This window comes from Pleurodeles waltl, chromosome 7, assembly GCF_031143425.1.
Source record: "Pleurodeles waltl isolate 20211129_DDA chromosome 7, aPleWal1.hap1.20221129, whole genome shotgun sequence".
Lineage (NCBI taxonomy): Eukaryota > Metazoa > Chordata > Amphibia > Caudata > Salamandridae > Pleurodeles > Pleurodeles waltl.
Genome location: NC_090446.1, coordinates 722,275,044 through 722,292,403, shown reverse-complemented (window position 1 = coordinate 722,292,403; position 17,360 = coordinate 722,275,044). Strand labels below are relative to the sequence as shown.

At 46.1% G+C, this 17,360-nt stretch overlaps 1 protein-coding gene across 2 annotated transcripts in view; it reads left to right on the top strand.

The window, feature by feature from the left end:
* FSTL4 (follistatin like 4) overlaps window positions 1-17,360 on the top strand; it is a 2,214,882-nt gene that overhangs the window by 1,303,148 nt on the left and 894,374 nt on the right. For both annotated transcript variants that reach the window (XM_069199198.1, XM_069199197.1), the window contains exon 6: window positions 3,399-3,519. In XM_069199198.1, coding sequence (XP_069055299.1) covers window positions 3,399-3,519 — 121 coding nt within the window. The remainder of the gene's footprint in view (window positions 1-3,398; window positions 3,520-17,360) is intronic.

Below are 17,360 nucleotides of genomic sequence, written 5' to 3'. Positions count from 1 at the left end.
CAACATCCACTCTAGACACTCTGTCTGTGAGAAATTAGAGTATTAGTTGAGACGGGGTGAGAACTCACCTCAAAGAATAATTGCAACCCTTGTCTGTGTGAACCACTAAAGTCAATAAATAAACGTGTGTTTAACCCTCTGTTGGCTTGGTACAAAAAAGTGAGGCTTAGTGTTTCTGCAGTCCTTAAACAGCAATAAAGTGAAAATACAACACAAGAGAAATCCCAAAACAATTTAGAAGAACAAAGAATATTTAAATATATAAAATGCACTAAAATAACAAAAATACTATAGATAGAACTTGAGAAAGTAATGTTTTAAAGTTTGAATTAAAAATAACGCCAAATAATACGAAGCGCCAACCACGGTTATCTGGTTTCAGTAGACAGGGTAAAAATCAAAAGTGAAGGCTGACCCTGATGGATCGCCGGACAGATGCAGGGGCCACGTTCATCCCAATGCAAAGTTTACCTTCTGACTTTGAAACTTTTCTGGAGAAAAAGTGGTCATCACCGAATTGTCAGCAGGGCAAGCTATAAGCTGGTTCAGAAACAGGGTTATCCGGAAGGTAGCTGAAGACCAGGGTACCAGGGTGGTCATCAACGAAGATAGGAAAGTTCTGAGGGGGTGGGGGAAAGTCCAAAGTGCATGTACAGAAAGGCTTTGACATTGATCCAATGCTGCTCGCCGCTAGTCCCTCTGAAGCCCTCTATGTTCAAATTTGCAATCTTCAGTCAAAAAGTCTGATTTCCTTCTGCATGACAAACCAGCAAGATGAGGCCAACCGGCAGTTTATGTCAATGGCTGTGTCTTTGATGGCTATTTCAATCTCTCTCTGTTCCCCAATCATAAATGTGGCAGCAATTGACAATAAAACATTGAATATGCATGTCCTACTTTAAGTACCACACACTCAGCCCTATTGGATTTTAAGGCATATCTTTGTGGTGTCTAATGAGTATTTAAAGGGAAGTTTTAAGACTGGCAAATGTTTAAATGGCAGCTTAAAACTACACACACAGGCTGCAGTGGCAAGCCTGGAGACACGTTTTACAGTGCTACTTTAGTGGGTGGCATAATGAGTGCTGTAGCCCACTAGTTGATTCAATTTACAGATCCTGAGTACATGTGGTACCATTTACTAGAGGTGTACAGGAAAAATAACGGTGGAAATTAGGGGCATGCCAACATGTTTGGAGAGGAAAGGAGAGGAGAACACAGCACTTTATTACTGATTAGCAGGAATAAAAGTGTGCATAGTCCTGTGATATGCAAAATGGGTTCCTTCAAAGAAGGCAAACCTCTGGGGAAATACCATGCACAAGATGGTAATTTGCAACACTGTCCATGAGGAATCTTTTTCTTCACTTGCAGACCCTATCTATAACACAACTAACCCTAACTTGCTCACAGGTGCATCTCATTAACCGGAGAAGGTTACGTGGCTCATTCTGCCCCTCTGTCAGATTTCTGTCCCCAACTCAGGGCAAGCTCTTTCAAAAAGGCTAACAACCAAAAGCGACCACTGACAGCTCTCAGTGTCAAGGAGACAGGCCACTGGCCATCCATTGACAGGTGGATGGTTCAGGCCTGTGCCTGGAGTAGGCCTCACTTTTCAGCAGTTGAACTGGTAAGGAATCACTCACATACTCCTGGGATCCCTTGGGCCTCCTAGGTTTTTCAGAGTGGGGGGCTAAAATTCAGACAGCAAACACCTTCCTTCCACTTTTAATTCTATTATCTCATGAGTGACACCCTGAAACTGGCTTCTCAGCTCAATATTTGTGGTGCACGAATGAACAAGTACTTGGCACTCCTGTGCTTCTAGGGTGGGCACACGGTCCCCCTCAAGGGCTACACATGCTTTCTCTGTCGTGTAGGAGTTAGCTTAGCCCAAGTCTCCTTTTGCCTTGACAGTGCGGGCAGCACCTCCAGGCTAGAAGTGGCCTCACCAGTGCCATTCCTTTGTGCCCCACCTCATATTTCAAACTTGTTTTTCAGATAGTTTGGTCTGTACTTATTCAGAGCTTTGTGATGTGAATGCTGGTCTTGAAGGTGGTTTGTGCTTCAAATGGAAACCCTCTTAACTGGCTCTTTACTGGGGTTTGTGGTTGTTTCCCCTTATGTTGATCTTTCTGGTTGCTTTACGTAGGATTATTTCTAATGGATTACTCATAGACCGCCAGGGTGGCTGTCCACGGAAGCACCGCCAACAGGCTGGCGGTGCTTCATGTGGTATTCCGACAGCCGTGGTCGCCCAGCCGGGTCCAGCGGTTTCCCGCCGGATTAGCCCCGGCTGGGAGAATCCTCCATGGCGGCGCTGCAAGCAGCGCCGCCATGGGGATTCCGACCCCCTTCCCGCCAGTCTGTTTCTGGCGGTTTTCACCGCCAGAAACAGGATGGCGGGAACGGGTGTCCTGGGGCCCCAGGGGCCCCTGCACTGCCCATGCCACTGGCATGGGCAGTGCAGGGGCCCCCTAACAGGGCCCCAGCATGATTTTCACTGTCTGCATAGCAGACAGTGAAAATCGTGACGGGTGCAACTGCACCCGTCGCACCCCTGCAACACCGCCGGCTCCATTCGGAGCCGGCTTCTGTGTTGCAGGGCCTTTCCCGCTGGGCCGGCGGGCGCTCTCTTGGCGGGCGCCCGCCGACCCAGCGGGAAAGTCTGAATGGCCCCTGCGGTCTTTTGACCGCGGAGCAGTCATTTGGCGGCGTAAGTTTGGCGGGCGGTGACCGCCGCCTGCCAAACTTAGAATGACCCCCAAAATCTTTTCAGGCAGAGCATAGGGAATATGTAGACTATTCACTGGATTTAAAACATAAAAGAGTTAAATTATATTGTCCATTTAATTGAGCAGCCCACATAGTTACCACAACACAGCCGCATGGTCAAACCACTGATGCTCCACCCACAGGTTTGTGATACCCTTTGCTAGGTATATTTGGTGATGATGAGATAGAGGCCATTTGTAAAATACATGTCCCCACTAAAAAAAGGGCTGATTCGAAGTACCATTTATGAGTATGAGAAGTACACTACAGGAGTATTCTTTTATGTACTCTTATGTACATTCGTGAATCAGCCCTGGCCTTTTACCTCCCTATTAGTAAAAAAGTGCAAAGAGGGAATAGTGTATTTGTACTAGCGGTATATGAATACCACCTGAACAGTCCCCATTTATCCACATTATGTGTGTTTTAGAGATAATTCCAAAGGCATGTAAAAGTACATAAAAGAGAACTACATGTGTAAAGTTTCCATACTTCAAAATGCATTTGAACACGTTCCATGGTTTACAAATCACTTAGTAGCAATAGCATATTATGTGGTAGATGTTTTGTACTGGTTACTTTAATATTTCATTAGTGTTTCGATTTGTGTTCCTACCTCTCAGCTGGCAAATCAGAAATCTCTTGAAGAAGATTTCTTGGATTGCACCCCAGAAGATCTGCTCAGATTCGATGACTACAACAACGATGGTGTCTTGACTCTTCAAGAACTATATACTGCATTCCGTAAGTGCCTTCCTGTAGATATTCCGCTGCATTCAATCTGAAAGGCAAACATTTTTGTGTATACGTCTAGCTGTTATTGTCCCTCATGTACGTTTGGAGGGTTTAAGCCAATAGAGAAAAATCCTACCAGCTGTAGAGGTCTTTTGGTTTTCTGATGCACAATTACTTGATGAGTTAGCGATTCATAGTGCGTTATTTTTTCTATAATTCCAGTTTTGTTTCATTTACTTTAAGATATAAAATAAAGAACTTTGCATTGTTGATGTTTTGTAGTCCTGACTTCTATCACAAACATTAACTTTAATTTTCTAGATCCAATAGCTCAGGATTGTAAGCTATTTTCAATTTTGTTTGCAGCGGTAGCTGACACGCAGTACACGCTAAAGCCAGCAAATGAAAATTACTAGAATCAGGGCTAGAACACAAAATAATCAATCATGCTGAGATTTAAATTGTGAGATGCCGACGTTTCTTATATGGATTTAAAGCCCCATTGATATGCAATAGAAATGCACTTAATCTCTCGCCCTATTACAGCCATCTAGTGTGGCCATGATTTGGAAGTAACTATGCGGTATGTATATTTTAAACAGGCCATTAGGTATATTGGCTGTTCTCTAAGGCGTGTTACCAGTGCCACGTGATGTAATTTATCACTGCATAAATGTGTGTCAATTTTGCAGTTGGAAATGTGATTCTCTAGCCCTCTAGGAAATTTATGATAATATCCACATAATAATAATAATATTAATAATAATAATAATAATAATAATAATAATAATACTAATAATAATAATAATAATAATAATAATAATAATTATTATTATTATTATTATTATTATTATAATTATAAATAACAATAATAACAAAATAATATTATTGTTAGTGGTAGTAGTAGTAGTAGTAGTAATAGTAGTAGTATTCTCTTGTCTTATGTTGTATGGATATGAATTTCCATAGGTATATGATTACAACTGTTATTATTATTATATAGTTATTATTATTATTATTATTATTAGCTAAACAAAAACACACCCCGAGACCTTGTTGTAATTAGCCTATAATGTGAAACTGAGTACTGGATGGATTTTCCATACATGAGCTGCGGAGTAATATTACCCACCCTTTGTTTATGATGGACCTGCCAAGACTGAAAAACATGCCTTATGAGTACTTTCCATTGACAAGTATATTGATTATGAAATCGGATTGCAGACAGCACTCTGGAGATTTGGGATTTCGTTTTGCTGAAGTACAGAAATGTCAAAACATTACAGACAATTACAATTTCTGATTAGGCCAAGGAGTTTATTTAAAGCAAGCAATGCGTTAGACAACAGCATTAGAAAAGGAGTGCGTTTATGCTGTTCTGTGTTTCAAAATAACTAGGTGTAAAGTTTAAAAGGTATTTACTTGTGTAATCCTTTTTTGTTGCCTTTTGATATTAATCCGCGGGGAAATAAACAAAAGTGCTTTATATAACCTTAGTTTACAGTAACTCATTTCCGTTTAAATAGCAGTATTCTAAAGCTACACGCAATTCAGTCTTCAAATAGCTTAATTTTTGGTTCATGAATTGACCAATATATATGTCTACTGTAAATTTACGGAAGTAGATTTTCCACAGTAATTTAACATAACTTCTTCAGGCCCGGGTTCATTTTATTTTGTTGGTTAAAACTCTTACAGTCACTATGACAGCTGAAACACTGATAGAGCCATATTTCTTATGCTGTTAGATGCTATTAAATATACAGGTTCTATGGTCTATCACTTAATTAATGGTCAGCTTGTGGTAGGACCCAGAAGAAGCAGTGTCAGAAAATAATTTGCAAATCAGCAAAATATGGCCAGTTAAATGATATTGAAAAACCTTATACAACCGGTTTTATTCATCTCAACTTGCAGCCGCATACTTAGGGCCGGCACTAGGCCAGTGCCCTCATTGTAACTGCACCTGGAGCTGACTTTGGTGTTCAAAAACAACTTATTGGTTTAAAAGCATGTGAACTTCCTTGTACCCTGCAGTGTCAAGCAACAATAAAAATTTCAAGATAACTCTGGTGATTAATGTTACTGCTGGTGAGAGATCGGAATTTTGTCTTGTGACAATTTTGACTCATCATATAGCAACCCAGAAAGATAATGTGCCTACTGCAAATAATGTGTACCAGATCACAAAACTGAGTGTAAGTGAACTATGAGTAACACTTAAAAAATGAAATATATGTGACTATGGGGACATGAGGGGCACTGTTGGAGAGTGGAAGTGAGGCAATTTGTGCAGAAGGAGGTAATGGAGGGACATCAAAAAGACTGTCGCACCGGGTGCCATCAGCACTATAACCGGCCCTGCCACACTTCTGACCTCCGTAGTGTAACAGGTTTGCTTCAATTTGGTTGTTAAATTGAAATATACATTTTTTTGTGAATTTCTTCATCACGTTTAAGGCAGCTTACTCAGACAGTGAGTTGTCTGTTACTAACTGATTACAACAAACTGAAGTGAGGCTTTTTAGGTGTTTGTTTTTGTCTTTACTTTTAGAAGGATGTTTGTAAATCTTTTATATGTTTGCAACTACATGAAGCATTGCTAATTCAAGTAGAACTGTCATAGAAGCTTTCCAAAATTCTAAAAATCTTGCTAATCCTTCACATGATTAGCTGGAAGCATGTTGAGAAAGATCTAATTGTGCATAGTTGAAGACAGTGTAAGTTTAATAAAAATTAAGTGGATAGCGTCATTCACTCTACACAGACAAAATGGATACCTGTTACCAATAGATTCAACGAGTTTTCTTGCAATTATTTTATTTCTTTATCTTTGAGTTTTTGCAACGTGCTAGATGCCACTACAAAGCTGACTCAGAATGCTTTGGTGAGAGATAGTGTAGGAAAGTCCTTTTTTTTTGCCTGATCACCCCCACTCTTTCTGGATAGGTACTGGTGGTTACTGACTCTTGGCTGTGCCCTGGGTACTGCTTACCAGTCCCAGGGCCAGTGCTCTGTGTAAAATGGATATGCAAATTAGGCTAATTATAATTGGCTAAGTTAACCTACCTATAAGTCCCTAGTATATGGTAGGGCATGTAGGTTTAGGGACCACAGCATAGGTGGTGCACACCTAGGTGCATTGCTGAGGTGCCCAGTGTCATTTTAAAAGCAAGCCTGCCTTGCTGGCTGCTTTTAAATTAAAGTTATATGCAAATTCGACTTTGGAATTAAAGGTACTTCCAAAGTCTTAAACTACCTTATTTTTACATATAAGTCACCCCTAAGGTGTGCCCTATGTGCCCCTAGGGCTGGGTGCCGTGTAACTATAAACAGGGACTTTATAAAAATAGATTTATAAGCCCTGGTGAGGTAAAAAATGCCAAATTCGTTTTTCCCTCATTGAAGTAAATGGCCTTCATAGGCTAGAATGGGCAGACTTTATTTTAAATTTTAAAGTCTCCTTAAATGTTACATACCAAGAATTTGGTATCAAATTGAATGTTGTAATAAATCCCACAACTTCCAGTTGTTGGATTTAATATAACTTGTCCAGGTAAAAAGTTTAGACTTTACCTAAAAAGTTGCCAATTTCAGCTCTGCATTGTTTTTGCTGCTGTGCTCTGATTGGCCAGCCTGCAGCAGCTTCTGCCAGGCTACTTTAATGAGGTGTGAAGTGGCCTGGCTTCACACAAAGGAATGTGCTTGGGGGAGAGAATCTCTCCTCAGCAGATGGTGAGGCAGGAAGGGGGAGGGCTGCCAAACTGGTCTTCAAAGGCAGAGAAGGACATCTGGAGCACCCAGCAACACCCCCACATCCTGCAACCCCAGACAGCTAGGTGCCCCCTTGATTAGATTAGGAGAGGGCAGGAGAGGGGTGTGTTTATGATTTTTAGCCACACCAGTGGGTGGGCTCAGCTAGATCTATCCTCCAAAAATCAGATTCATCCATTTTGGATTTTTAGAGACTGTTGCCTTCTGGGATGGATTTATGCCACACTTCCCAGGAAGTGGTCATCACAGGGGGACGACCCTGTCCCTGATTGGAGAACCAGGGCCCCCCTGCTTTTCACCCAGGAGCAAGGATAAAACTGGCAGACCTGCCCCCACACCTCAGATCCCCACCAAATTTCAAGAAGAAGGAACTACAAGGAGAAGAAGGACTGCCCTGCTGAACCCCTGGCCTACACCTGGACCCTGCACTCAGAAAGACTGCACCAGCTGCACACTTGGGCTTCACCACAAGAAGGACTTTGCCTGGCTTCAACTGGTTCAAGGAGGGACTCCCTGTTTGCTACAGGTGAAAAATTGCTATCCAGAGTCCCCTGCACCAACTCCTGAAAAAGTGACCAGCTGACCACTGTCCAGTGGCCAAAAAGGAGTTTGCGCCAGATGCATTCTGGGAGTTGAAGTCCGTACTTCCCAAGGACCATCACAGAACTTCTGGACCCTTGGGGTGAGCTGTGGACCCCAAAAGAACCTTGAAAGAACATCTGGGTGAAGCCCCAGAAGTTTGGAAAAGATTGGAGAATTTTTGAAAAAAAGCTCCATAAAGTGACCGACCCGACGCGGAAATTCTAGCCGGCTTGCCTCAACCGCGACCCGGCCTGACTTCGTGGTTCGTCCCGGTAAAGAAAAACATCCAAAAAAGAGACTAAGTCCGAAGGTAAAAAGTTGACCGGGACCTCCCAGCCATCGTATCCGAGAAGGGCTCCACGGACGTCGGATCAAGATCCAGGTTTACCCCGGTCGAAGGATTTTCATCTCGAAAAAACGACTAAGTCCGAAGGTAAAAATCACCACCGAGGAAACCGACTTCGCGTATCCGGACAAGGGCTCCAGGAGGTCGGATTCAACTGGCAGGTTCGTCCCGGGGAAGAAAAACATCAAAAAAGAGACTAAGTCAGAAGGTAACTTTTTAACCGAGGCCTCCCGCGACTTGTAGCCGAGCAGGGCTCCATCGCGGTCGGCCTGAAAGTTTGACTTTGCCCCGGTCCTGGTGCAACCAGATGACCCGATTGGCGCTTTTTGTTTCTAAGCGCTAGAAAATAATAATACTTAAAAAATTCATATCTCCGGTTCCCCTGAACCGATTTTAATCATTTTTGTGTCATTTTAAAGATAAAAATATAAGCTATTTTTATAAATTGGTTTTGGATTTTTAAACTGTTTCCTGTGTTTTATTTAATTACTGTTTTGTGATATTTGAATGCTTTACACTTTGTCTCCTAAGATAAGCCTTGACGCTCGATGCCAAGCTACCAAGGGTAGAGCTGGGATTAATTTACTGAGACCTAACTGTACCTATGTGGAGGTTAGTGGCTTGTTGCTAGGTGTAGGTACCTACCTGCCCTACCAATAACCCATTTTCCAACATAATTGGAAGCAGCGACGGGATCCTGTACTTGTGTTCAATATCACGTTACAGTTTTAGGTAAAACAAATTAAAAATCCTTTAAATTGTCCTAGTGCAAAAATTGTTTTTAATTTTTAATTTGGATTAATTTCAATTATTGAATTTTTGTAATTTTTCTAAATTCTTGTTTCCAATTTTTGCAAAAAGTTTTTGTTGACACAAAACTAGGGAACCATGGAGCTTGATCTGGCTAGCCTACCCACACTGACAGTAGTCCAGCTTAGGGGGTTGTGTATTGAAAGAGGGTTGCCTGCAACCACTGATCTCAGGAAGCAAATCCTGATCACATCCCTGACAGCATGGGCTGAGGCCCAAGAGGTAGAGTCAGAAGAAGCTCCAGAGGAGGGAGAAAGAAGGGAGGATGCAAGCTCTAACCACTCAGGGGAGGGAAGGCATCTGACCCTAAGTGAGGACGAGGAAGAACGGTCCTCAGTAAATACAGTCACTAGGGGCAGATCCAAAGCTAGTGGTGGGAAGGGGGTCCTATCAGGAGGAGAGAACCCATCCATCAGAGAAAGAGAGCTGGAGGCCCAGCTAGCATACATAGCTTTGGAAGCAGAGAAGCTGGCCCTAGAAAAGCAAAAGTGGGCAAGCAAAGAAAAAAAAGATGGAGGCAGCGAGAAAGAAACTGAGGTGTCCCTGGGTGGGGGTTTTGCCCCCAGATTACCCAAAGGGGTGGTTCCTGCCTATGTAGAGGGGGATGACAGATAAGTGGCTGGGGGCCTTTGAGAGGGCCCTCCAGATGAGGAAACTCAAGCCTCAGTACTGGGGTTCACTCCTTTGGGAGTTAGTTCCCAACTCTGGGAGGGATAGGCTCCTAACCATGAGTGGGGAGGATGCAGACTCATACCCCAGTATGAAGAGTTGCTTGACTAAAAAGTTTGGTCTAACCCCAGAGCAGTATAGGCTTAAGTTTAGGGACACCCAAAAGACAAGCACCCAGTCCTGGGTGGACTTTGTGGACATTTCAGTAAAAGCACTGGAGGGCTGGATACAGGGCAACAGGGTAAGTACCTTTGAGGGGCTGTACAATTTGATTATGAGGGAGCACCTTCTAACTAATTGTGTCCAAGAGAGGCTCCGCCAGTATCTAGTAGACTCTAGGTTGACCAACCCCAGAGAGCTGGGGGAGGCAGCAGATGACTGGTTAAGAACTAGGGTTAACCAGAAACCCCCAGGGGGTGATCAGAAAAAGGGAGGACATGGTTCTTTTCAGGGGAAGAACCAGGGGAAAGATGACAAAAAACCCAAAGAGTCCTCACAAGAGTCCCCAAAAACTTCTCAGGGAGGGGGAGCCCCGAGCCAATTCACTTTTAAAGGGAAAGGGTATCAGGGAAAGAATTATGATCCTGCTAAAGCAGGAAAGTTTCAGGAGCTTGCTAAGGCCGGCAAGTGTTTTGACTGTCATCAGCCAGGACATAAAAGAGGAGATGCTATCTGCTCCAAGAAGCCCCCCACTGGTGGGCAATCCCAGGGGATTGCTAGTGTAGGGTTGGGGGTGGAAGTTGGCCCAGGGGTGGAATCAGGGTACACTGAGGTCACCTTAGTATCCGTGGGTGGGGTGGACATTGCAACTATGGCCACCTTACCTCCCATCATGGAGAGGTATAGGCAGAGGCCTAAAGTCAATGGGACTGAAGTGGAAGCTCTGAGAGATACAGGAGCCAGTGTGACAATGGTCGCAGAAAAGCTGGTTTCTCCAGAGCAGGTCTTACCTGGTGTCTTCCACCAGGTGACTTATGCAGATACCAGAACCAAACTCCATCCCATGGCTATGGTGAGTCTGGAATGGGGAGGTGTGACTGGCCCTAAAAAAGTAGCTGTAGCTCCTGCCCTCCCAGTAGAGTGTCTACTGGGGAATGATCTTGAAGCATCTGAGTGGTCAGAAGTGGAAAGAAGGGTCCATGCACAGATGCTGGACCTCCCTGAATGGGTGTGTGCTGTGACCAGGTCACAGGCGTCACAACAGGGGAATGCTGGACACTTGGACCCTGGAACAATGGGCCAAGCCTCCAAGAAAAAGAGAAAAGGCACTGGGTCTGGCTTGCCAGCCCCAACAAGTACAGAGGGTCAGGAAGAATCCAACCCTGAGGGGGAGGATCTGAACTCTGAGGGAGGGACACCTTCCCTGCAAACTCTGCCTGACTTGGCAGAACTGCAAGGGGCAGGTGGGCCCACCAGAGAAGATTTGTGCCAGGGACAAAGAGAGTGTCTCACTCTTGAGGGCCTGAGGCAGACTGCTGCCATGCAAGAACAAGGGGATACCAGTGGTACCCACAAGGTTTACTGGGAGGATGGAGTTCTCTACACTGAGGCAAGGGCCCTTAAAGAAGGGGCTACTAGGAGAGTAGTGGTCCCCCAAAAGTATAGAGAATTCCTCCTTACCTTAAGCCATTATATCCCCTTAGCTGGTCATTTGGGACAGACCAAGACCTGGAGCAGGCTGGTCAACCATTTTTATTGGCCCGAAATGTCAGAAAAAGTCAGGGAGTTTTGCAGCTCCTGTGTCACCTGTCAAGCCAGTGGCAAGACAGGGGGCAAGCCAAAGGCTCCCTTGATTCCACTGCCAGTGGTTAGGACTCCCTTTGAGAGGGTGGGGATTGACATTGTTGGTCCCCTAGACCCACCAACTGCTTCAGGTAACAGGTACATTGTGGTGGTAGTGGACCATGCCACCAGGTACCCTGAGGCAATACCCCTCCGGACAGTCACTGCTCCCACAGTGGCTAGGGCCTTACTTGGTGTGTTCACCAGAGTGGGATTCCCAAAGGAGGTGGTCTCAGATAGGGGCACAAACTTTATGTCAGCCTATCTGAAAGCCATGTGGGAGGAGTGTGGTGTTACTTATAAGTTCAGCACACCCTACCATCCACAGACCAATGGTCTGGTGGAAAGATTCAATAAGACCCTGAAGGGCATGATCATGGGTTTGTCTGACAAACTCAGGAGGAGATGGGATGTCCTCCTCCCATGCCTGCTGTTTGCCTACAGGGAGGTGCCACAGAAGGGGGTTGGATTCAGCCCCTTTGAGTTACTGTTTGGGCACCCTGTAAGAGGCCCATTGTGCTTGGTGAGAGAGTCTTGGGAAAAGCCTCTCAAGGAATCCAAGAAGAATGTGCTGGATTATGTACTAGGCCTGCGGTCTCGCATGGCTGAGTATATGAAGAAGGCAAGCAGAAACCTGGAGGCCAGTCAGGAGCTCATGAAGCTCTGGCATGATCAAAAGGCTACCATGCCTGAGTATCACCCAGGACAGCTGGTGTGGGTTTTGGAGCCCATGGCTCCTAGGGCACTACAGGCCAAATGGACTGGGCCCTATCCAATCCTAGAGAAAAAAGGTGAGGTCACCTACTTGGTGGACCTTGGCACCCCCAGGAATCCTCACAGGATCCTACATGTAAACAGGATGAAACCCCACCAGGACAGGGCAGACATGACCATGCTGATGGTCACTGATGAAGGGAAGGAGGAGGAGGGTGAACCTCTGCCAGACCTCCTGTCCTCAAAGGCAAAAGATGGGTCAGTGGAGGGAGTGGTACTCTCTCCCAAATTGACAGATCAGCAACAACAAGACTGTAAGCAAGTCTTGGGACAGTTTGCTAGTCTGTTCTCCCTGACCCCTGGACTCACCAATTGGTGTGTCCATGATGTTGACACTGGTGACAGCTTGCCTGTCAAGAACAAGCTGTACAGGCTGTCTGACCAGGTCAAGGCCAACATCAAAGCTGAAGTGGCTAAGATGTTGGACCTGAAGGTAATTGAGCCCTCTGATAGTCCTTGGTCCAGTCCAGTGGTACTGGTGCCCAAAGCTAATCCCCAAGGTGGGAAGAAAGAATTAAGATTCTGTGTGGACTACAGAGGTCTAAATGCAGTCACTAGGACTGATGCTCACCCCATACCTAGAGCTGATGAGCTCATTGACAGGTTGGGGGCTGCCAAATTCCTGAGCACATTTGATCTGACCTCAGGATATTGGCAGATTGCCTTAAGTCCAAGAGCTAAGGAGAGGTCAGCATTTTCCACACCAGAGGGCCACTTTCAGTTCAAGGTGATGCCCTTCGGGTGAAAAATGCTCCTGCCACCTTCCAACGGTTGGTGAATAGAGTCCTATCTGGGTTGGAATCTTTTAGTGCAGCTTATCTGGATGATATAGCTGTATTTAGTTCCACCTGGAGGGACCACCTGGTCCACCTGAAGGAAGTGCTTCAGGCCCTGCTTCAAGCAGGCCTGACTATCAAGGCAAGCAAGTGCCAGATAGGGCAAAGTTCTGTTGTGTACCTGGGCCACCTTGTTGGTGGAGGCCATGTACAACCTCTCCAGCCCAAGATCCAGACTATCCTGGATTGGGAGGCTCCAAAAACCCAGACTCAGGTCAGGGCCTTTCTTGGCCTGACTGGGTATTACAGGAGGTTTGTTCAAAATTTTGGGACCATAGTGGCCCCTCTAACTGAGCTTACCTCCAAGAAACAGCCCAAGAAGGTCATTTGGACCCCAGAGTGTCAAAAAGCTTTTGACACCCTAAAACAGGCTATGTGTTCAGCACCAGTGTTACTGGCCCCTGACTATAGCAAGGAATTTGTAGTGCAAACAGATGCTTCAGAGGAAGGGATTGGGGCAGTGGTAACACAAGTTAATGAAGAGGGCCATGATCACCCAGTTGCCTTCATCAGCAGGCGACTACTCCCCAGAGAGAAAAAATGGAGTGCCATTGAGAGGGAGGCCTTTGCTGTGGTTTGGTCCCTGAAGAAGTTGAGGCCTTACTTGTTTGGCACTCACTTCCGTGTACAAACTGACCACAGACCTCTCAGATGGTTGATGCAGATGAGGGGGGAGAACCCAAAACTGTTAAGGTGGTCCATGTCCCTACAGGGGATGGACTTCACAGTGGAGCACAGACCTGGGACTGCTCATGCCAATGCAGATGGCCTTTCCAGGTTTTTCCACTTAGCTGATGAGGACTACCAGGGTGTAGGTTAGTACCCATCACCTTTCATCTGGGGGGGGCAGTGTAGGAAAGTCCTTTTTTTTTGCCTGATCACCCCCACTCTTTCTGGATAGGTACTGGTGGTTACTGACTCTTGGCTGTGCCCTGGGTACTGCTTACCAGTCCCAGGGCCAGTGCTCTGTGTAAAATGGATATGCAAATTAGGCTAATTATAATTGGCTAAGTTAACCTACCTATAAGTCCCTAGTATATGGTAGGGCATGTAGGTTTAGGGACCACAGCATAGGTGGTGCACACCTAGGTGCATTGCTGAGGTGCCCAGTGTCATTTTAAAAGCAAGCCTGCCTTGCTGGCTGCTTTTAAATTAAAGTTATATGCAAATTCGACTTTGGAATTAAAGGTACTTCCAAAGTCTTAAACTACCTTATTTTTACATATAAGTCACCCCTAAGGTGTGCCCTATGTGCCCCTAGGGCTGGGTGCCATGTAACTATAAGCAGGGACTTTATAAAAATAGATTTATAAGCCCTGGTGAGGTAAAAACAGCCAAATTCGTTTTTCCCTCATTGAAGTAAATGGCCTTCATAGGCTAGAATGGGCAGACTTTATTTTAAATTTTAAAGTCTCCTTAAATGTTACATACCAAGAATTTGGTATCAAATTGATTGTTGTAATAAATCCCACAACTTCCAGTTGTTGGATTTAATATAACTTGTCCAGGTAAAAAGTTTAGACTTTACCTAAAAAGTTGCCAATTTCAGCTCTGCATTGTTTTTGCTGCTGTGCTCTGATTGGCCAGCCTGCAGCAGCTTCTGCCAGGCTACTTTAATGAGGTGTGAAGTGGCCTGGCTTCACACAAAGGAATGTGCTTGGGGGAGAGAATCTCCCCTCAGCAGATGGTGAGGCAGGAAGGGGGAGGGCTGCCAAACTGGTCTTCAAAGGCAGAGAAGGACATCTGGAGCACCCAGCAACACCCCCACATCCTGCAACCCCAGACAGCTAGGTGCCCCCTTGATTAGATTAGGAGAGGGCAGGAGAGGGGTGTGTTTATGATTTTTAGCCACACCAGTGGGTGGGCTCAGCTAGATCTATCCTCCAAAAATCAGATTCATCCATTTTGGATTTTTAGAGACTGTTGCCTTCTGGGATGGATTTATGCCACACTTCCCAGGAAGTGGTCATCACAGGGGGACGACCCTGCCCCTGATTGGAGAACCAGGGCCCCCCTGCTTTTCACCCAGGAGCAAGGATAAAACTGGCAGACCTGCCCCCACACCTCAGATCCCCACCAAATTTCAAGAAGAAGGAACTACAAGGAGAAGAAGGACTGCCCTGCTGAACCCCTGGCCTGCACCTGGACCCTGCACTCAGAAAGACTGCACCGGCTGCACACTTGGGCTTCACCACAAGAAGGACTTTGCCTGGCTTCAACTGGTTCAAGGAGGGACTCCCTGTTTGCTACAGGTGAAAAATTGCTATCCAGAGTCCCCTGCACCAACTCCTGAAAAAGTGACCAGCTGACCACTGTCCAGTGGCCAAAAAGGAGTTTGCGCCAGGTGCATTCTGGGAGTTGAAGTCCGCACTTCCCAAGGACCATCACAGAACTTCTGGACCCTTGGGGTGAGCTGTGGACCCCAAAAGAACCTTGAAAGAACATATGGGTGAAGCCCCAGAAGTTTGGAAAAGATTGGAGAATTTTTGAAAAAAAGCTCCATAAAGTGACCGACCCAACGCGGAAATTCTAGCCGGCTTGCCTCAACCGCGACCCGGCCTGACTTCGTGGTTCGTCCCGGTAAAGAAAAACATCCAAAAAAGAGACTAAGGGGCTGATTCTAACCCCGGCGGTCTTTGACCGCCGGGGCGAGGGTCGGCGGGAGCACCACCGACAGGCCGGCGGTGCCCCGCAGGGCATTCTGACCGCGGCGCTTTGGCCGCGGTCAGAAAGGGTAAACCGGCGGTCTCCCGCCGGTTTACCGCTGCCCTCAGAATCCCCCATGGCGGCGCAGCTTGCTGCGCCGCCATGGGGGATTCTGACCCCCCCTACCGCCATCCTGTTCATGGCGGGAAAGCCGCCATGAACAGGATGGCGGTAGGGGGGGTCGCGGGCCCCTGCCGTGCCCATGCCAAAGGCATGGGCACGGCAGGGGCCCCCGTAAGAGGGCCCCGCAAGGTATTTCAGTGTCTGCCTTGCAGACACTGAAATACGCGACGGGTGCTACTGCACCCGTCGCACCTTCCCACTCCGCCGGCTCGATTACGAGCCGGCATCCTCGTGGGAAGGGAGTTTTTCCCTGGGCTGGCGGGCGGTCTTTTGGAGACCGCCCGCCAGCCCAGGGAAAAACTCATAATACCCTCCGCGGTCTTCTGACCGCGGAGCGGTATTATGGGGGCGGAATTCTGGCGGGCGGCCTCCGCCGCCCGCCAGAATCAGAATCACCCCCTAAGTCCGAAGGTAAAAAGTTGACCGGGACCTCCCAGCCATCGTATCCGAGAAGGGCTCCACGGACGTCGGATCAAGATCCAGGTTTACCCCGGTCGAAGGATTTTCATCTCGAAAAAACGACTAAGTCCGAAGGTAAAAATCACCACCGAGGAAACCGACTTCGCGTATCCGGACAAGGGCTCCAGGAGGTCGGATTCAACTGGCAGGTTCGTCCCGGGGAAGAAAAACATCAAAAAAGAGACTAAGTCAGAAGGGAACTTTTTAACCGAGGCCTCCCGCGACTTGTAGCCGAGCAGGGCTCCATCGCGGTCGGCCTGAAAGTTTGACTTTGCCCTGGTCCTGGTGCAACCAGATGACCCGATTGGCGCTTTTTGTTTCTAAGCGCTAGAAAATAATAATACTTTAAAAATTCATATCTCCGGTTCCCCTGAACCGATTTTAATCGTTTTTGTGTCATTTTAAAGATAAAAATATAAGCTATTTTTATAAATTGGTTTTGGATTTTTAAACTGTTTCCTGTGTTTTATTTAATTACTGTTTTGTGATATTTGAATGCTTTACACTTTGTCTCCTAAGTTAAGCCTTGACGCTCGATGCCAAGCTACCAAGGGTAGAGCTGGGATTAATTTACTGAGACCTAACTGTACCTATGTGGAGGTTAGTGGCTTGTTGCTAGGTGTAGGTACCTATCTGCCCTACCAATAACCCATTTTCCAACAGATAGCAAGAAAGGTATACAGGTACACATAGAACCCGGCCAGTTTGTTCCTATCAATGTTCAAGTCAACCATCATGGTAAGTTCAAAAGTTGGGAAAGCTGAGGTAGTGGGGAGACCCAATGAGGCAGACTGTCCACCTACAGTATCACAAGAGTATGCTAGATCTAAGGTGGTGGTCAATAGGTGAAAAAATCTAGAACGAAAAAAGGGAAGGACCAGAGAGGAAAGAGAAAGAGGGTGCTGAAAATAAACACAGATGGCTTCTTAGGTGGGGGACAGCAATCGGAGAAGAACAAGAGAGTTTTTAGCTTCTTGATGAGAAGAAGA